This window comes from Prenolepis imparis, unplaced genomic scaffold, assembly GCF_030444845.1.
Source record: "Prenolepis imparis isolate NDT839.2.m4 unplaced genomic scaffold, iyPreImpa1.0 SCAF_4, whole genome shotgun sequence".
Classification (NCBI taxonomy): domain Eukaryota; kingdom Metazoa; phylum Arthropoda; class Insecta; order Hymenoptera; family Formicidae; genus Prenolepis; species Prenolepis imparis.
In genome coordinates, this window is record NW_028141162.1 from 10394353 (window position 1) to 10415765 (window position 21413).

Below are 21413 nucleotides of genomic sequence, written 5' to 3' on the forward strand. Positions count from 1 at the left end.
GTAGCATCGAGAGGCTGTTATCGCGAGAATTAGCAGTTTGACAGTTTGTTCAAAATAAAATTTAAAGAAATTATAATATTAGTTTTAAATAATATGTTATAATACTTTAAACTGGATTGATATTTTTGAAAGTTATCAGCTGATTTCCATCAAAAAATATTAATCGAGAATAAGATATTATAACATATTATTTACAATTTTACAACATTTTACTATTTTAATATTTTAACATATTATTTTAAAATTTAATTACCAAATTAACGCTTTAATCAGTTGATTTCTATGAAAAAATATTAAAATAAAACACTATTTTATTTTTTATGAAATGTGATTTATATATTATAGTACATATATATTTTTATTTTCTCATTTAATCTAACCGAATATAATTACGCGCGAAGCGAAGTTATATTATTCTTTGATACTAAAATCTCAAAAATTGCAATGCATGCATAAAAATTATTATTGCAATGCGTGCATAAAAATACAATATATTAATTAATTACGCAATGCTTAAAAATTAAATATTTAAATCTTTCACAGAGAACAATTAAAATAGAATTTTCTACAAGAATCTTTTAATCAAAATACCTACGCTTTCATTAGATTAGCGCGTCTCTATTACGTCCACCACGCTGCACGGCTCGCGCGAAACTGATCATGTGACCATCAATCTCGCAATCTCGCAATCGCAAATCGCAATGTCTCGCACACTCGAACGAGAATCAGTCTCGCGCGAGATGCGCAGCGTGGGGGACGTATGGGGTGTCTTAATCGCCGCTGCTCAGAGTCTTGCGGTCAGTCTCGCGCAAGACACGCAGCGTGATTGATGTGTACAGATGCGCGAATCTAATGCAAGCGCAGATATTTTGGTCGAAAGATTCTTGTCAAAAATTTTATATGTTTGTTCTTTGTTACAGATTTTAAATATTGAATTTCATGCATGCCTTGCAATAATAATTTTTATACATGCGTTGCAATTTTTGAAATTTTATTATTAAAGAATAATATAACTTCACTTTGAGCGTGTAATTATATTCGGTTAGATTAAACGAAATGAGAAAATATATATATACACACACATAATTATCTATATATATATATATACATATATAAATAAAATTATACAATATTTATTTCTGTGAAATTTTTTTTGAAACATAATTTTTTAGTAAATCTTAAGTTTGTTACCAAATTTATAATAATATCAATACAAATGCAAATGCAGCAGAAAGTATCTGAAACACAAAATTAAAATTTATGATATTGAATTATATAATTCTAAAGAGAAAAGAACATACACCGATCTCACCGAAAATAATATAGTTAGATCTAGTATGAAGAAGTCTGCGGCTGTAAAGGTATATCTGTTATGATAAAAATATAATATCATCTCAATTCTGTCCTGTAACAAATTAATTTTGTTAAATAATTTACGGTTTTGCTACAGAATAGAAGGAAAGGAGGAAAGGAAACTTAAAGTTTACCAGATGGTATTTGTTGTTTTGAAAGGATAGCCCATATTTTAGTACACGATCTTCAACGCGATTTGCCTGGAATAATAATAATACAATCAAGATTATTTTCTTTCAATAATTTAAATACATTGGAACATTATATTTGCAAGGAAATGTTAACTCATTGAACATTTTGAAGAAATTAATCTTAAAAAGATAATATTTTACAGCAAAGCTTCTTATACTTACTTCGTATGTCGTAAAATGATACATTGTGTACAAGTAAAGTGCTTGAAACAGTAAATCCAGCGCAGATATAATCTCATCATCATCTATGCCGTCTGTTCCGCATGCATGCATACTTGCGACCAATTCTATCAATATAGAGAAGGAGGTTAAAAAGCTGCCTATCCCGTATAATTTTTTTATTAGATCCGCGCTGTCGATGAGCACACCATGCAAAGAGCGAACATCGTAGACTGTGATTTCGCCCTTCGATCCGGTGACCGGTAATTGTGAAACGTGAGGTATTATCGTTTCGTTCAGATGACGGAAACGTTGTCGTATCAAATCCAGATACACGCCGGTTATATATAGGCAATAGGTGCCCACGGAAAATGGAACGACTTCTTCGAATATTATCTTTACTATTTTTATCGCTCCATCAGCTACATTCTCATTTATAGAGTAATATGCTCTTCTAATCAGATTGCCTGTTGTTAACACGAAAAATAGCAATATGAATATGTGCTTATCCTTTCTTTCGTGTCCTAATGCTCTTGCCCTGTCATCGTACGTTTCTAGTTTGTTAGAAAACTGAAAAGATTACGTCATATATTTTAATATTACACTTTTACTATTTAAATATAAAGTATTCTGCGGTTGTTTACCCTAACAAGATCTTGATCTTGGAAAACCGCCATCCAATTATAAGGGATCAAAGAGGTGATAAAGATAGTAAACCGTAAGGTAGAAAACACTAAATCCTTTGATACAGATCCTTCTTCAAGCGATTCTATATACTTATCATAATAAAACACACCTAAGTATGTACAATGAATTAATATCCATAATACACAATAATAACGACCCCAGGCGCTTAGTTTCAATCGACCTTTTATTAATTTGCACGAAAGTAAACCCATTATTCTATAGAGCATTGCTATAAATTTTAAGTTTTGAAAAGGCGTCTGTAATGTCGATATCGTTTCTGACATAGTAAAAAGAATGAAGCACTGTTTCTGACAAACTAACTTGACTAACAGCTTTCCATAAGTTATTTTTAACGACTACATGAAGCGAAGCTAGATGATTCATATAACAACCTAACGATTATCAGAGATTCTATGTGATTTTTACATAAATGAGGTTTACATAAATTATTGTCTTCGACTTTTATCTTTCTTGACATTACTTTTAAATTGCGCTTGTCTTTAAAGCACACGTACATCTTCCTATACAGCTAATATGCATATGTGTCAGAAAATAAAGATTAAATTAGCGATATAGAACGCTGACGTAATCGCATCACTGATAAATGCTAAATCACTCATCTAGCATTGTAAGTCTATTTGTGTTATATCGATTCACATCAATTATGAAGTTAAAAAACCCATATCGCACGGCTTTGCTCATTGATTCGAATATAATTTTCTTAGTTATCAATTATTTATCTCTCAAATGTATTTTCTTATTTCCTATCTGTTTTTAATAAATCTCAATTGATAATGACGTCTAAGTAAATAGATACATATTTAGCATATGAAATATGTAAAATAATATGGCGCAAACTGGATCTACATATCTCGCGTAAAATAATAATTATTGTAAATTATTTGACACAAATAGATACAATTTTTATAAAAATTCTATTCATTTCTTCAGATTTCAAATTTTACATTGATGTCATTGGTTGAATTATTATTAACCGATAATGAATGGATTATTTTATTATCACATCCACTAGGACCTGGAGACATTCATCCCGATCAATGACTCTTTTATTATCTGACTTTTATTATACTAGAACAACACAAGCGCGCGCTACGCGCCATTCTTCGGTTTTATGTTAAAAAAAATATTTTTAAAAAATAATATAAAATTTGTTTAAACTCGATTAATATTTTTTCATCAGCTGATTAAAGCGTTAATTTGCTAATTAAATTTTAAAATAATATGTTAAAAAATTAAAATAGTAATATGTTGTAATATCTTATTCTCGATTAATATTTTTTGATAGAAATCAGCTGATAACTTTCAAAAATATTAATCAAGTTTAAAGTTTAAAGTATTATAACATATTATTTAAAATATATTATTATTTTAAAATTTAATTAGCAAATTAACGCTTTAATCAGCTGATTTCTGTCAAGAAATATTAATAAAGCGTTACTTTGCTAATTAAATTTTAAAATAATAATATGTCAAAAATATTAAAATAGTAATATGTTGTAAATAATATGTGATAATACTTTATCCGCGATTAATATTTTTTGACAAAAATCATCTGATAACTGTCAAAAATATTAATCGAGTTTAAAGTATTACAACAAATTATTTAAAACTAATATTATTATTTTATTTAATTTTATTTCGAACAAACTGTCAAACTGCTAATCCTCGCGATGACAGCCTCTCGACGCTACGAATATAACACACAACGCGAATCTTGACAGCCAATAAGCATCGCGGAAAAGCGACAACAATAAACTTTGATTTTACATATCTTTTTTAGAAAAGGAAAGGATTCAGCCTTTTTGTCGCGCAATTACTCTGCCATGAGCATAAAATAGTAAATACGAGTCAAAAATAATAAAAAAATAACACGCACTTTATATATCATAATTTTATTATGCACAAAGTAAGAATGTAGATAGATTAAGTAGTACGAGTAAACAATTTCTCACTACGGTTAACCTTTTCGTCGCGCAATCACTTAATTAATAACATAAAATCATTAATGCCAATCAAAAACAATAAAAAATTATACGCACTTTATATATCGTAAATTTATTATGCGCAAAGTAAGAATTTAGATAGATTAAGTAGTACGAGTCAACAGTATCTCACTACGGTTAGTTAGCCTTTTCGTCGCGCAATCACTTAATTAATAACATAAAATGAATAATGCCAATCAAAAACAATAAAAAATTATACGCATTTTATATATCGTAAATTTATTATGCGCAAAGTAAGAATTTAGATAGAGTTAAGTAGTACGAGTCAACAATATCTCACTACGGTTAGTTAGCCTTTTCGTCGCGCAATCACTTAATTAATAACATAAAATGAATAATGCCAATCAAAAACAATAAAAAATTATATGCATTTTATATATCGTAAATTTATTATGCGCAAAGTAAGAATTTAGATAGATTAAGTAGTACGAGTCAACAATATCTCACTACGGTTAGCCTTTTCTCGGTAAGTATGCACAACGTCTGCTGCTTATCCTTCCTAGCACAATCATGAGCTTCTTCTGGATCCTCTGCAAATTGCGAGGGCTGTGAGGTCTGTTTACAAGGGTCCTCGTTCTATGCCGAACGTGTGATGTGGAACTATGTAAAGAACTAAAAACGTCGCAATCGGATCGTGTGATAAATACATTCTAGAAACGTCGATCGCAACGACGATCAAGTCAGGGATGTTGTTAACCGCGACGAGAGATCCAGGCCGAATCGTCGCTCATTGTTGAATCAAAGAACTCTGTCAAGAAAACTACTTGGGATGAAACTTCCTTGGGACATATTTGTATCTTTCTTGATAAATCTACCTTATTACAAGATTTATACTAATATCAATACAAATGCTACTGTAGCAGAAATCATCTGAAACATACATTAAAAATTTATGGAATTATATTTTAATATAATTGTAAAGAATAAGAAAGAATATACATCGATCTTACCGTAAATAATACGGTTAGATCTAGTATGAAGAATTCTGCGGCTGTGAAAGTATATCTGTTATGATAAAAATATAACATCATCTCAGTTCTGTCCTGTAACAAACTACTTTTATTAAACAGTTTCGATGCTAAACATAGGAAAGAGAAGACAAAAATCTTAAATTTACCAGACGACATTTATTGTTTTGAAAGGATAATCCATATTTTAGTACACGATCTTTAACGAGATTTGCCTGGAATAATAATAATAATAATAATATACTCCAGATTTTTGTTCTTTTAACAATTTAGATAAAATAGAACATTCTACTTTCAAGGAAATGTTAACTCATTGAACATTTTAAGTAAATATATAATCTGAAAAAAATAATTTTACAGTAAATCTTTTTATATTTACTTCGTAAGTTGCAAAATGATACATTGTGTACAAGTAAAAGGCTTGAAAGAATAAGTCCAGCATAGTTACGACCTCATCATGGGTTATGCCGTCTGTTGAGAATGCATATATACATGCAACGAATTCTATCAATATAGAGAAGGAGGTGAGTAAGCTGCCTATACCGTACAATCTATTTATCAGATTCGCGCTATCGATGAGCACACCATGCAAATAGCGCACATCGTAGACCGTGATTTCGCCCGACGATCCGGTGATCGGTGACTGCGAAACGAAGGGTATTATCGTTTCGTTCAAATGACGGAAACGTTGGCGTATCAAGTCCAGACATATGCCGGTTATATAGAGGCAATAGGTGCCTATGGTAAATGGAACGACATCTTCGAATATTATCTTTATTATTTCCATCGCTCCGTCAGCTACTTTTTCCTTAATAGCGGCATATGTCTTTCTAATTAGATTGCCTGTTGTTAATACGAAAAATAGCCATATGAATATATGCTTATCCTTTCTTTCGTGTCCTAATGCTCTCGCTCTGTCATCGTACGTTTCTAGTTTGTTGGAAAACTGAAAGGTGGATTACCGGAAGTGGTATAATAAGCGTAATTTGAATCGCAGCACATCTTATTCATTTTTCCAATCTTTACAATTATTTTTAATGTTTATATATACATATTTTTTTTTAATTGAATTTTTATTTTATATATATTGGTATAAATACTTTGCGGTTATTTACCATAACAAGCTCGTGATTCTGGAACACCGCCACCCAATTGTAAGGGATCAACGAGACAATAAAAGCAGTAAACCGTAAGGTAAAAAAAAATAAAACCTTTGATACAGTTCCTTCTTCAAGTAACTGCATGTAAAAATCATAATAAAACACACCTGAGTATGCACAATGAATTAATATCCATAATGCACAATAATAACGGCCCCAGGCACTTGGTTTCAATCGACCTTTTATTAATTTGCACGAAAGTAAACCCATTATTCTATAGAGCATTGTTATAAACTTTAGGTTTTGAAAAGGCGTTTGTAATGTCAATATCGTTTTTGACATAGTAAAAAGAATGTAGCGCTGTTTCTGACAGACTAACTTGACTAACAGCTTTCGATTAGTTATTTTTAACGACTACACTGTGCACAACTAGACGATTCATGTAACAACTTAACAGTTATCAAAGATTCTATGTAACTTATACATAAATAAATTCTACATAAATTATTGCCTTTTTATCCCTCTTTAAATTGTCTTTAATGCACGCGCATATTTTCCGATATAGCGCTCTGACATGTGTGACAGAAAATAAAGATTAAAATAGCGATAGAACGCTGATATAATCGTATCAATAAACGCCAATACACATCTAACATTATAAATCCATTTGCGTCATATCAGTTCATATCACCTAGGGGTTAGTTATATCGCGCACCTTTGTTGTTTAAATATAATTTTCTTGGTGAGTTATTGATTACTTATTTCTTAAAAAATATGGAATCTCATTTCATATCTGTTTTAAATAAATCTAGATAAATAAGGAGTAAATAAATATATATGAAATAATATGTGTTAAATAACACGACATAAACTGGATACTGGATCAACATATCTCGTGTAAAATAATTATTGTAAATTATTTGACACAAATCAATATATACAATTTTATAATAGCAAAGTATAAAGCAAGAGCTTTTTTTATTCATTTTTATTTTTATCTGTTATCTCTTATGTGTTTACTTTTCGTACATTCATATAGAAATAATTTAGTTACATATATAAGTTGTTGTGCGTATATATCAGATATGTAACTGATATTAGATTTTATATTTGAAGATTTTTGTAATTAACAGAATTTTTGCTTTTCTTATTAAAATTAGACACTGTTTTATTTTTTGTAAAAAATATGATTTACGTATCATAGTATGTACAATGTATATTGCTATATAAAACTCTTTTGGGACATTATCTTTTTCGATGAAAATCTACACAGCTTATTTCAAAATTTATACTAATATTAATACAAATGATAGTGCAGCAGAAATTATCTGAAACACACACTAAAAATTTATGGAGTGATATTTCAGTATAATTAGAAAGAGGAGAGAATATATTCCAATTTTACCGAAAATAATATAGTTAGATCTAGTATGAAAAATTCTGCGGCTGTGAAGGTATATCTGTTATGATAAAAATACAACATCATCTCAGTTGAGTCCTGTAACAACTACTTTTGTTAAATAATTTACAGTTTTGCTGCTAAACGGAGTGAAGAGGGGAAAGAAAACCTGTAATTTACCAGACGGCATTTGTTGTTTTGAAAGGGTAACCCATATTTTAATACACAATCTTCAACGCGATTTGCTTAGAATAATAATAATAATAATAATAATAATATAGTCAAAATTTTTTCTTATAACAATTTAGATGCATTGGAATATTCTATTTTCAAGGAAATATCAGCTTATTAAACATTTTAAAGAAATAATCTTTAAAAAATAATATTTTACAGCAAAGTTTTTTATATTTACTTCATAAGTCGCAAATTGATACATTGTGAACAAGTAAATTGCTTGAAAGAGTAAGTCCAGCGCAGTTACTATCTCATAATCATTTATCCCGTCTGTTGCAAATTCATATATACTTGAGACCATTTCTATCAATATAGAAAAGGCGATTAACATGTTGGATATCCCGTATAATTTATTTATCAGATCCGCGCTGTCGATGAGCACACCATGCAAATAACGAATGTCGTAGACCATGATTTCGTCCTTCAATCCAGTGACTGGTAACTGCGAAACGAGCGGTATTATCATTTCGTTCAAATGACGAAAACGTTGGCGTATCAAGTCCAGAAATACACCGGTTATATAAAGACAGTAGGTGCTCACGATAAATGGAACGACTCTCTCGAATATTGTCTTTACTATTTCTATCGCTCCATTAGCTATTTTTTCATTAATACTGTAATATGTATATCTAATCAAATTGTCTGCTGTTAACACGAAAAATAGCCATATAAATTTGTTTTTATCCTTTCTTTCGTATCCTAATGCCCGTGCTCTGTCATCGTATGTTTACAGTTCCAAAATTGAAAGGATTACCGGAAGTAATAATAGGTGTATTTAAATGTATCTATTTAAATACGCTTATGTTACGATGTATTTAAATCTCAGCACATCTCATTTATTTCTTCAAACTTTACATTACTTTTAAGGAATGTTTATATATACATATATATATATTATTTTTTAAATATTTTAAATATATTTTGATATTTTACTCTTTTACTATAGGTATATCTAGGTATAAAATATTCTGTGGTTATTTACCTTAACAAGATCTTGGTTCTGGAAAATCGCTACACAATTGTAAGAGATCAACGTAGGCGAGAGAGACAGTAAACCGTAAAGTAAGAATATATAAATCCTTTGATACAGTTTCTTCTTCAAGCGATTCGATGTAGCTATCATAGTAAAATACACTTGAGTATACACAATGAATTAATATCCATAATACACAGTAGTAATGGCCCCAGGCGCTTAGTTTCAATCGACCATTTATTAATTTGCACGAAAGTAAACCCATTATTTTATAGAGCTTTGTTATGAATTTCAAATTTTGAAAAGGCGTCTGTAGTGTTAATATTGTTTTCGACATAGTAAAAAGAATGTAGCGCTGTTTCTGACAAACTAACTTGACTAATAGCTTTCCATAAGTTATTTTTAACGACTACACAAAGCGAAGCTAGGCGATTCATATTCTCTAACTTCATATTCTCTAACTTCTCTAATTTCATATTATCTAACAATTATCAGAGATGTAACTTTTACATAAATGAGGTCTACGTAAATTATTATTACCTTCGATTTTTGCTGTTAAATTGCGCATTTCTTCAATGCACACGCACATTTTCCGATACACCTGTCGTGTGTGACAGATGATAAAGATTAAAATAGCGATAGAACACTGACATAATAGCATCACCGATAAACGCCAAATCACGCATCTAGCATTACAAATCCATTTGCGTCACAGCAGTTAATAAAAGTAAAACGACATTTATTTACCTGAAGATACATATCACGATTCCGTTTCATATCGATTCAAATGCTCGTGTCGACATACAAAAATTGATTAATAATTCAGAAAAAGAGTCATGATTTGTTATACATGAACGTGCATTACGCTTATTAGAAATTTATGTCGATATTATCAAGTTTCCATTTATTGTATTGCGAATTAATGACTAACCTAATTGCATGTTTATTACTATGTGCGCACAATCATTCTTTTTATTAAAAAATAATTATTTATTATTAAATTTTATTAATCTTCTTTTTGTTACATAATTATTTGTTTAGCTTACATAATTATTTGTTTAGCTTACAAAAACGTGTAAATGACAAATATTTTAGTAGAAAAAGATTATATTAATATCATGAAGTAAGTAATCACTGTCGTAATAATCTAGAAATAAAAATCCATTATAAAAAAAAACAATACAAAAGTGTAATAAATATTTCTTTTATAATTATCTTTCTCAAGTAACAATAATTTACATAAAATAGGAAAGATACTTACAGATTGAAATAAAGGTAAATCAATTGTAAAGTATCCTGCCGCATCAAAAGACACGCGAGTATCCAAGAAATACATTAACATTTCAATTTTTTTCTGAAATAAATAAATAATTTATAATCAGATGTACGAAAAGAAAGCTTATTCTTTATTAGCTAATCGCAATTACCATAGTACGTCCTGAGTTAACAAGCGTGGTCATGCCTCCGCTTAAGGCACATGCGATTTTATTTGCCTGAAATATGCAGTTATTTACATCGCAAAATTGATTTTTTAAATAAGACAAAATTATCCGTACATGTAATGAGTTTTGTATATAATATATAGGTGAAAGAGATTTAACTTTTCTTATTTATACCTCTTCCGCTGTGTAATGGCAAATTGTGCACAGAGTCAACATTTGTATAATTGAGGGAAGAACGAAGGCGCAAGCTATGAATGAATTCTTGTATCGAAAGACATGTACGTTCCCAAGAACGTGTATCATAAGATTTGCAAACCATAGCAACAGAGGATTTCTGTAGATATCACTGAAAGCTTGCTGTGCATCGTAAAGTATCGAGTGCATAATTTGCACATTCGAGATCTCGAGCGTCTTTGGTCCGCGTTGATTTTTGTTCCACGACACCTTCGGTGCGATCTTCTCGTTTAGATGTTTGAAACGTATCAGTATCAGGTACAACAGGAGAGTCTTCTCCAAAGTACCGTAAATGTGCATGCATATCGTACAAATATCCGAAACTGTCGTGAAGAGATCGCTGTTCGTTGAGTTCTCATATATTATCACGCTTATGAGCAACAGATTAATAGCTATTACTGAAAGCGTTGCAAGTCTGGGTATCCATAAATTATCCCTTCTTTCGTTCTTTATTCGTGCAACTTCGTGGTCGTAACTATCCAGTCGATCGAAAAGCTGTGGCGAAAATTTATATCAGAGAAAGTGTCAATGTTTGTTCAGAAGGTGGAAACGCAATTCATTTAGAGAGTACCGTTTTTTTCCTTCATTATCCTCCTCTCACCTTGCCGAAGTGATTTTGCGAAGAGTAAGCAGCTATGACGTTGACGCTAAGACTTATATACCCTATTAAATGTTTTACCATCTCTACCGTCGTTCTTATTGTAATTGTTGCTTTTAATTCCAGAACATTCCTTAATATGAAGCAAGCGTACGAGATGTTGACGCTCACCCAGAAAACACAAATAACGTAAAACGGTTTAGAGCAACGTTTTAATTGACCCTCTGTGATTTTGTTGGCGAACATTCCGCATAATTTGAACAACAATAGAAATGGCTTCATGCGTTCCGCGCATCGTCCATAAGATTTGAAATTCTTTTTTAATGCGCGCTGTTTTAATACGCACATGCTTTTTAAGAGAAATTTTACTTCTCACGAGTTTTTTTTTTCACTTCAATAAACGTTAATAGTTAGATATTCATTATAATTCAAAAGATGTTATACCTTAAGTATTAAATATGTCGCTCGAGAAAAGAATCGGCTTACAATTAGCTACGATCGAACGTACCCGTAAACTGTATCGCGGTTTGCATAAGACTATTCATAATGTATCCATTTTTCCACCCTCGCGTGCCAATGATTACACTTCTATACCATTAACAGCATTTTTCTATTTAAATAATAGATCGAAAGAAGATGAAGAATTTTTTATCAAATCATGTTCTTTTCTATTATAATAAATTACATATGCTATACATTATTATTGCAAAATTCATCTGGATTGATATAGCAAAATGACTTAATTAGTTCGCTAAGAAACTTGTTTAGTATGAAAATATATAAAATTAATTTTTACTAAGTATATTTTTGTAATGTTGGTCCTCATTTTTAAACAAATTGTTCTTTGTAAATTTTTGCAATACACATGAATCGTTATATCATCTTATGATGTAAAACTACTGCTACAGCATGATTCATTGATTTTTCCTCCAGCAGCAAAGCCGGCAAGTTACCATTCTTCTTCGTAAGTTACCATATACATGAACATCCTACCTTGTATCTACTATTGAAATGGCTAAGCTTGCCAGTTACTTTCCAGTTTGAAACGTTTCCCATAGCTAGCGTTGCCAGATAAAAGTAATGCTATTGAATAAATGTTATATATCGTGGAAAAAACAATATAAAATATATGTATATGTATATAAAATTCATTATTTATAATATATAAATACTATCTATATTGATTAGAATAATTTTTCCTTAATTTTCCTGTATAACAAATTTTTACATTAAAAAATTACATAAAGGAACATTTTCATGCAATTTCCATAAACATTGAATTATTATATCATTAATTTCTATGCATATGTCATCTTACTCTATTAAAAAATTTTTCGCTAATTTAGCAGAATAATAAAAAAATTAATAAGAAAAAAATCGAGAAATCTTATTAGAAATATAATAATAGCAAGATTGCGCAATAGCGTCGACAAAAATTATACACCTGGTAGAATAAATAAGAAATCCCGCGTCTCCCTCTTTTCTTCCGATCTCTTGCGACGAAGCGTTTAAATGTAAGATTCGAAAATCTTGTCCCTGGATGAGTGGCTGTTCCGGGGGCAGTCGATACATTCTTATTTCCATACAAAGCCTTTCAATTTCCCTACTGAGCCTTTGATATTTTGCAGGACGAGGGTCCCCTTTGCCTATACTCTCTCCGTGCGTCTCCGCGTCGCACCGCGATTTCTCCCTCGTTTCCATTGATCCCGGCCCAGCTTTCCTTTTTGCATGGAGAAATTATGTAAACCGCCGTAAAACGTGTCCAGATCGAAAATTCACAGAGGATCAGGCGGACGTTGACATTTCATCAAAGTGGAGAATATCTGTGCTTGCTGATTAATTTTCTCGACGCCGTATGCGCGATAAAATTCATCTTTTCTTTGATAGAAAGAGACAGAACTTCCCCCATATATGAAGTTTTATCTCTATATATTATACATATATATGAAAAGCTTCCAGAAACTAATGCAATGTAACTTATCCAAAACTCGACGCATAGTGCAGTCGGACCTATATAAATACATATTGGCAAATTTAAAGTAAAAATTCGTCCCGATAACGACCGAAAGGAAAGCTCTTTCGGATGTAAAATTTTTTTCTCGTGATATCTTTGTCGAGAAGCCGTGTTAGTGCGCGTGAAAGCACAATGATCTTTTTCACATTGTTAAATGTGCGACGTCGTTTAGTCCCGGACACTTTGCAATGATGTATCGTTCATCTCATGAAGAGATGGGCACACAGTCAGGACATTGTGTTACTTTTGCGAGATCATAACCAGCAGTATGGTTTGGACACGCGTTAGACAATTCGTTACGCCGAAAATTTCTTACTTTCTCGCCAAAACCCTTTTCTGAATTTCACCGCCAACGAAGAACGACACTTAAGTTTCAACGTCCGATAGAGATGTTACAGATCGCCATTATGTCCAAAGCTCTTGATGTATTATGGCAATTCTTTTGTGATACAAAATTGTTAAGACGTGCATGAAAATTGGATCCTTCAACGGGCATCTTCAAAAGAACGCTTAGTCATCAAATAAGACTCCATATTTTTAACACTGTTGACTGTGCTGACAAATGTTGCAAATTAAAACGATAAGAAACGTTTAAAAAATAATAAAAACATATAATTAAAAAAAAAGAATAATATTAATAAACAACGGATTGAAAAAAATATGCGTTTCTATTTAATTATATAATAATAAAAAACCCTTATGTTTTTATTCTCGAAAAAAATGGAATAATTACTGTTATCTACATGATGATAAATAAAATTGGATTTAATGATTATATCTGATATTATGGTTATTTTAATCAATGTTATGTATTTATTATGATATATTTTAAAAGTTAAATCATATTTTTAGTATTTTCCAGCAAATAAAATGTCAGTATAACAAATAAAACAGCAGCATTGTGAGAAGCACCGCATCCGAACGAATATCCGCCACATTCTTCCAAGATCGTTAAACTCGACGTGATACCGTTTTGTGTGTCGTGCGATCCTTACGAAGTCTCATTGATTTCTGTTGTGTCGACACAACGGCGATAATGGATCCCAGGGTACCACCGTTCGCGCGGACGAACTGCGAATGAACGGTCCGGTAGGAAGATTAATCGTGAACGATGCAAATGACGAGGTGGAGAGTCGGTGTCGCCTGAATGAAAGCCCATTACGAGGATCTTCCAGGAGAAACCCTCGATCGGGAGGAGAGCAGGTCGAGAAAGAGGGAGGTTGGAAGAGACGTCGGACGAGCGAAAGGAGTGACAGTGTGTCAGTGAAAGTTGGATGAAGTGACCCTCGAGATAAATGTCCTGCCGGTGTTACACATCGAGAGATTCCCCCCTCATCCTGCCTTCCGCTGCATTGTCCACACCTATATACCTGTTTTTTTTATATTTTTTTTACACTTACGTTTTCATCCCCCTCGAACCTCGAGATAATCGTCGTTGTTTACGATAATCACGGGATATTTACGGGATCTCTACAAGTTAATAAAATGTGCGAATGATAATAATTCGTTTGGTTCAACTTTTCTTGTACTCTTGTAAAAACAAAGTATTTTAGCATTGCAGTATCTAACGACGCAATCTTGCCGCATCGATAGGTGATTCGCATCGCGTTTATGATGCTTCGGCGGATGTTAAAGGCTTCCACTTTAACTCACCGAGAAATCGGGAATCATTAGACAAACGGCCGGTTCAACCCCAGACGGCTATTCGCTTTCTCGCAACTGTCCGGTTGACCTAAATCTTGGGAACCGACGAACTGACGGACCGAACGAAATTCCACGCAGATGTTGGCGCGTTGCGTTACGACAAAATACATAAATTTCCCTCTTCTGCTTAGAGATCCTTTGTTACACCATTGGTTTTTCCCTTTTCTCCCTTGTATATGTACGCGACCGTGCATTCTTGAGACATAGAATAGAGTGCGCTCGAGGAACAAACAACATCAAAACGAATAGAGAAATTGATGTTTTGAATAAAAAATTATTATAGATATTAAAAGATAAAACATAAATTTTCAATCCTAGCAAATATGTCTTTTATTTCTTTGGCGTTATGATGATCTCGATTAATTTCACAAGTTTATAGATGTAAAAATTTATTTTTACAGTATATTAGAGAGTAACTTTTCAGACCAAAAATTATTATAGTTTTTTGTGTAACGCTATAATATAATATTAGTATAACATCTACGTGTATATTCAAGTAAAATGATAATTCTATATATTTTTTACAGAATATATGTAAGATATGTAAGATATGTATGCTATTGCTATTGCTTTTGTTTTGTTTTCTTTCACTATTCTGTTTTCAATTCATTGCGCATTTTATGCTTTTTTAGCTAGTTGTGTCTCTTTACTGTTTCTGAAAAAATATGGTTATGGACTATCTCATACTTTTACAAAGGTATGCTTTTTAAACTTGAATTATTAGATGTACCGTACGGTACTTTTATGGCATTTTCTCAATGTTCAAAAAACAGACAGAAACGCACAAAAGGCTCGGTGAGTGATGAGGTAATATTTTACAACATACAAAAGAATGATATTTTAGTCAGAAAGTCAATAGGTCAGGAATTATACTGATGCCAATACATTCTCTAATGAATAATCAAATCAATAAATTATCAAATTTAATTAAATTTCTAACTAATATTTAACAGCAAAAATTTGTCAGCAAAGAATTTTATTTATTATAATATTAATTATATCGCGTAATACTCTTCCACAAGCAGTAAATTATCTAAAAAAATATATATAAAATTATACACATATCATTCTTTTTATTACTTTATTGACAAAACTGTCAGCCGTTATATAAATACTTGCAAGGAATCGAACGTTTCTTCGAAGGATTTCTCCGTTGAAATCAAACCGAGCACGAAGCAAACGTGCATCCAAACATCCGCCTTTAAATCCCGTTGATGTCACCGACCCCCGGATTACGGTCGGTAATTTCATTTAGATCCGCGAAGCTCTCGGGTCGGCTCTTGGTGTGTTCGGGAAAGAATAGAAAAGAATGAGTCGCGAAAGAGTCGCAGGAGTCGCAGGATTTGCGCGACGATACAAGTGATCTTCCGGAAAAAGCGGGAGGCCGTCGTCGGTTTTCTCGAATCAGCTCACGCCTCGCCAGATCCTCCCGTATTGTACAATACCGATGTTTGGACACGCGGGGAGCGAAAGGCTTGCGTCTCCTTTTCTTCGACGCGAGCAAACAGTTTCCCTATCTTATTCGACGACCAATGCGATCAGTCGACCGTTCGTCGGGAGTTTTTGCTCTATGCGACGTAGCTGATGACCCGTCGTCGTGGTCCCAATCGCTCGATCGAACTGATCCGAAAACGTCTCGACACAAATACATAATCCAATACACAAAGCATACACCGCCCGGCTTTCGTGGCTTTCTGATGGCAGGACAGGCAATTGGCATTAATGATCAGAAATAGAGAAAACTCTGATTCAGAGAGTTCGTTTCTAAAATATGTATATTGTACAAGCGTACGATTTTCTTCACGAAAATCGCAGAATGAGCCGGTTTCCATAGTGTCTATCGTCCACGCTTCATAGAACATCTTGTAGCTCCTTTCGCACACGCGCAAGCAATCTCCGACACGCTTCTGGAACGCGCGTGCCATATGCCAGCCGGCGCTTCCAGGCGATTCCACGGACTATGATAATTTGCGAAACCATCTTCGATAATGAATTGCCCGCCGCGTGCCGTTGGTAGCGGCTTCGAGCATCGATATCGATCTCGCTCTGTCGAGTCACTCGAAACAGATAATTTTCTAGAAAAATGTGTATCTTGAAAAATTCGCATTTTTTACATCCCATTATAACGTATATGTTTTTGAAAAAACTTGGCTGGATTTCTTGACCATTCTGGACTCGAGAATAATGCTGAGAAATGTATGCGGAAGCTGTCAAACGTAATCAACATCTTGTCGACGAGGTTTCGAACCTATAGAAAGAAAGAGAGAGAGAGAGAGAAATTCTTTTTTTGCCCGTGTAAAACGAGTTTCCAGGGAAACGCAAAAAATTAAGGATACCTTATGTACCGGTTCGATTCAAATTGATTTCGCCGCTTTTCCTTCCTCATTGTGGTTCGCACGCGGTAACGTTACGCGGGTCCATGTATCGAATTACTTCGAGATCGTAAGTATGGTTATATAAGAAATATTTCTTTTGTATTTTCGAACGCAGCGCGACGATGAAGTTCGTCTTTTTGCTTGTGAAAACTCTCTTGGAAAATAATATATATGTTACGTAATTTCTCTTGGAACGATACTTTAATTAATTTTGCGCAATGACCGCAGGAAGTGATATTTAAGAGTTTGGATAATCAAAATTTCTGGAAACGTTGATTACAATCAAATTTATCAATGCGCGTTAATTGAACATGTCATTTTTATTTTATACATCATCTTGGCGAGTCATTTAAATTGATTCTCTTTCCAAGCGGCTGAGTTTCTCTTCCGAAGTATTTAAATCAAGTTCAAGATTATATTCGATTCTCGTGCAATTTCTCAGAGTATGAAATGCAGCAGCGTACGAAATCTTATATCGGAAGATGCATATCGTGCACGGTTGCCTTCCAGATGGTTACTGGATTTTTCAGAAGAACCGGACTTTTCAGGGCGTACCTGAAAAACCGCGGACCCTTCTCGTCTTACTTTCGAAATCGGCATCGCGCTACGGCCAATCCGCGTCAACCGGCCCTCTTGCAGAAATGCAAGACCGTGACGTAACAATGATGACTGCTCCCTTTTTAGTGAATCGAGGAAACTCCTTCCGCCCACAATGTATCTGGAGCTGGTATCTCGTGCGGCCATCTAGAGAGTCTTCTCTGTCCTTTCTCTTTCTCATTCGCCTTCCTCCGCGTTACGTAAAAACGCATTGACAGATTCAAGGAACTCGTACTGACCTAAGCCGGGATCAAATTCTATTCTTGTCGGTCTTTGAACAGTTCGTTGTTCGATCGCGTAACGATCAGGCGGTCCATTCAGACGAGAACGAGAGACGAAATAACTTGTGCGGAATTTTAGCGAACGTTAAGAGTTGTGTTTCGCTTTCCATCGAATCAATAGAGCTGTTTCGGACAAACTATCTTCATTTTCGATTTAAACTTGAGTTAGAACGAGAAAGAGAGAAAGACGAGAGAGAGAAAGAAGAGAACGGAAATACTATAATTAAACAGCTATAAAACTATCAATGTAAATTATATAAAATTTTATTTATTTCGCGTTTATTTGAAACACTTAGCTGTAATATACATTCTTATATTAAAATGATAAAGCTATGTGTGTGAGTCTTTGATGCCTCGAGTTTCTCGTGTCATTCAACTCAGAGAGTGTATTTCGGTAGCTAAAACTAACATTGTCGAGCTTGGAAAGGTCCAGCTCGGCCGACACTCTACCCATTGAGTTTTTGCATCCGCTGGAGATGGACAATGGTGGTCTTACGATCTGTTTGCTGCAAACAGCTCCATTTCTTCAAGATTAAAGGATTAGGTGTAAGGAGTATATACGCCTCGGCGGCCGACAATAATGGAAGAACAATGGCGGCGTTCGGGTGCGGCGTACGTCTTCTAAGAATGCCGTGTTTCCCAAATAAGGATTTGCCAGAGAAGAAAGGTGGCGTCATCGTGGATTACGCGTCCGCATCTTCGTCTCTCCTTGCTTGCGAATCCAATACCACGATACCACAAGAGCAGCATATAGCTACGGTAGCCGCGACAAGAAGGGATTGTCGTCCTTAATACCTCTTACTGTCATCATAATGCGGTCCTAATGACACAAGGACAACACTGCCCTCGAATGTCGGCATGTATTCATCTATGCGTAATTTTGCGGTCGACCTGTGTCGGCATCTTTTTATCCTACCGATATTGGAGCGTAAAATACGATTTTGTGACAAGTCTATTTTGAGTACAGGTTTGGCGCACGGTGTACTCAAAAGAAGAGTCCGTCTTTTCTTTAACATGCAATTTTTTTCTCCGATAGATTAGATTCGATTAGATTAATGAAACTTAATATAAATACGCATAAAATATTATTATGTTAATTGTATCGATCTAGTCTAATTGTATGAAGTAATAACATACATGTATTTAAAGACTGAAGACTACGCGGATGACCTACCATAACTAGTCTTTCTATTCGTAATCGACTTCTGCGACGATCTATTTTTGGACCGCAGGTGGTTCCATGGACGAGCGGAATCACATGTTAGGTTCGTCCTCTGTGCCGCAAGTGTCGGTAGGAGTAACCCTTCGATCGTCAATCACCCGGCGATCGTTGTGAACTTCCTGAGAGGCTGATAGAGAGGGCACGGGATGAGAATCTGTTTTACACGACGGAACATCCATTATGCATTCATTATAATATGTAATTAGCTTTTTTCTTTTCTCACGCGATATAAATCATAGTTTATTGGGAGGACAAAAATTAATCTCCTTAAGTCAGAGTTTATCTCTGAACATGTGACGTAACATCGTAGAATCGATTTCTGAGATATTTTGCGAATACTTTTTTCAAATAAATAAAAACAAATAATTTATATACATGATAAAATGTAACAGAAACGAGGACATAGTAATTTTTCGTTATTTGAAAGAAGCAACAACGTATTGTATTTTTGTTTTATTTGTGTAACTTAATTATTTGTGCAACGTGGTGAGAGATAGCGTAGGTGACCAGCCTGTATCACGAAACTCTCTCCACGTAATCTGACTCCTTTTTCTTCTTCTTAGTCTAAATATCTCGCCCTTCCGAATTACGATAGCGTTTGCTGGCGGAAGTCCGGTGGTCGAGGGATCGAGTGGTCAATACTGAGGGCTAGCCCTAGCTTAAGAACAACATATCGAGAAATCCCATACGATCGTACGGAGGGAATCTCTTTCCCACACTCCTTCTTGTGAAAGTTCGTTACGATTTCCCGCACGTGCACCAGCTCGTCAAGGAAATGCTGCTTGCGATTTCACATCAGCAGGCGCAACGTTCGATCATAATAATAGCGATATCTGGGAGCAATGTTATCGATAATACTGTACTATGATCACACTAACATATATATGTCTCAATATATTGCATATAGCTCGTTTATTATTAGATTCCCTATTTAAATTGTACATTTGGTCACTAGAATGCATCGCGTGAGAAATGTGTTAGACTCGCATTATTATATATATCTCGAAATGATTCACACATTTGCGTGAGAATCGGCAATGAATATCTAATGACTAATGATAATTAATTCAACAAACTTGATTTGCTAATAAAACACACGCACACATATTACAAAACACATACATACAAAATTAATAATATAAATTTATGAAATAAAATGTAGAATTTTTTAAGAATATATAATTTATTTTTAAACACACAACATATCATTTATACAATTTTAGTGAAACGGTTCAGTGAGAAAACAAAATGTTACAATAACATGACTATTCTATACATAGAGAATGCACACTTTTTTAGGGAAACGTATCTGCTGTCTAGAGTTCACCGTGATCACCATAAATATTATCTTGGTACGAGAGTAATCCATACGATATGGTGTTGAAAAAGTCAGTTAAAAATACGTAAAACACGGGAAGATTGGGATAGCAACGACAAGGAAATGTCTTAATTTTTTTGTTAGACGCGCGTGTCTCAGAGGGTTACAATCGTGCATAGTCAGTAGATATTTATAATTTAAGGAAACAAGTGGCAAAAGCGAGAGTATTCTTCTTCTACATTTTTTCAAATCAATATATATTTTTATATACATAACTTTTGATACATAATAGCGCAATCTTTTTATTTTTAATATCTCTCTACATCTTATCTCGTAATTTTTAAAATATCTCTGAAAACAGAGACTCTAGGATGAATTTTCATATCAAATAATATTCAAAACATGCCCATTATACAATAAATTCTTTTATACAAGGAACAATCTGATTACAAAATATTGGTATCAACTTGTATCATCCCCATCGATCGATCAAACTGTATCATGAAGTCTATTCGACCCCATCGTCGATTCCGGTCGTTC

The 21413-nt window shown here is 33.5% G+C and overlaps 4 protein-coding genes across 4 annotated transcripts; all 4 read right to left on the reverse strand.

The window, feature by feature from the left end:
- Nucleotides 1-1332: 1332 nt before the first annotated feature.
- LOC145935185 (uncharacterized) lies at nt 1333-2674 on the reverse strand. Its single transcript, XM_083036302.1, has 4 exons — nt 2348-2674; nt 1707-2273; nt 1488-1553; nt 1333-1353 (listed from the first exon to the last, which is right to left on the reverse strand). Exons 1-4 carry the CDS (start codon nt 2672-2674, stop codon nt 1333-1335), a joined length of 981 nt encoding a protein of 326 aa, XP_082892428.1.
- Nucleotides 2675-5242: 2568 nt separating this feature from the next.
- Nucleotides 5243-6824, reverse strand: LOC145935186 (uncharacterized). The gene is made up of 5 exons (XM_083036303.1): nt 6498-6824; nt 5762-6328; nt 5532-5597; nt 5365-5457; nt 5243-5284 (listed from the first exon to the last, which is right to left on the reverse strand). Exons 1-5 carry the CDS (start codon nt 6822-6824, stop codon nt 5243-5245), a joined length of 1095 nt encoding a protein of 364 aa, XP_082892429.1.
- A 1030-nt stretch (nt 6825-7854) lies between these two features.
- Nucleotides 7855-9425, reverse strand: LOC145935187 (uncharacterized). The gene is made up of 4 exons (XM_083036304.1): nt 9249-9425; nt 8296-8839; nt 8062-8129; nt 7855-7980 (listed from the first exon to the last, which is right to left on the reverse strand). The coding sequence occupies exons 1-4, from the start codon at nt 9423-9425 to the stop codon at nt 7855-7857; spliced, it is 915 nt and encodes a 304-aa protein (XP_082892430.1).
- Nucleotides 9426-10193: 768 nt separating this feature from the next.
- Nucleotides 10194-18787, reverse strand: LOC145935188 (uncharacterized). The gene is made up of 6 exons (XM_083036305.1): nt 18743-18787; nt 11366-11692; nt 10705-11259; nt 10516-10581; nt 10350-10442; nt 10194-10235 (listed from the first exon to the last, which is right to left on the reverse strand). Exons 1-6 carry the CDS (start codon nt 18785-18787, stop codon nt 10194-10196), a joined length of 1128 nt encoding a protein of 375 aa, XP_082892431.1.
- Between the last annotated feature and the right edge of the window lie 2626 nt (nt 18788-21413).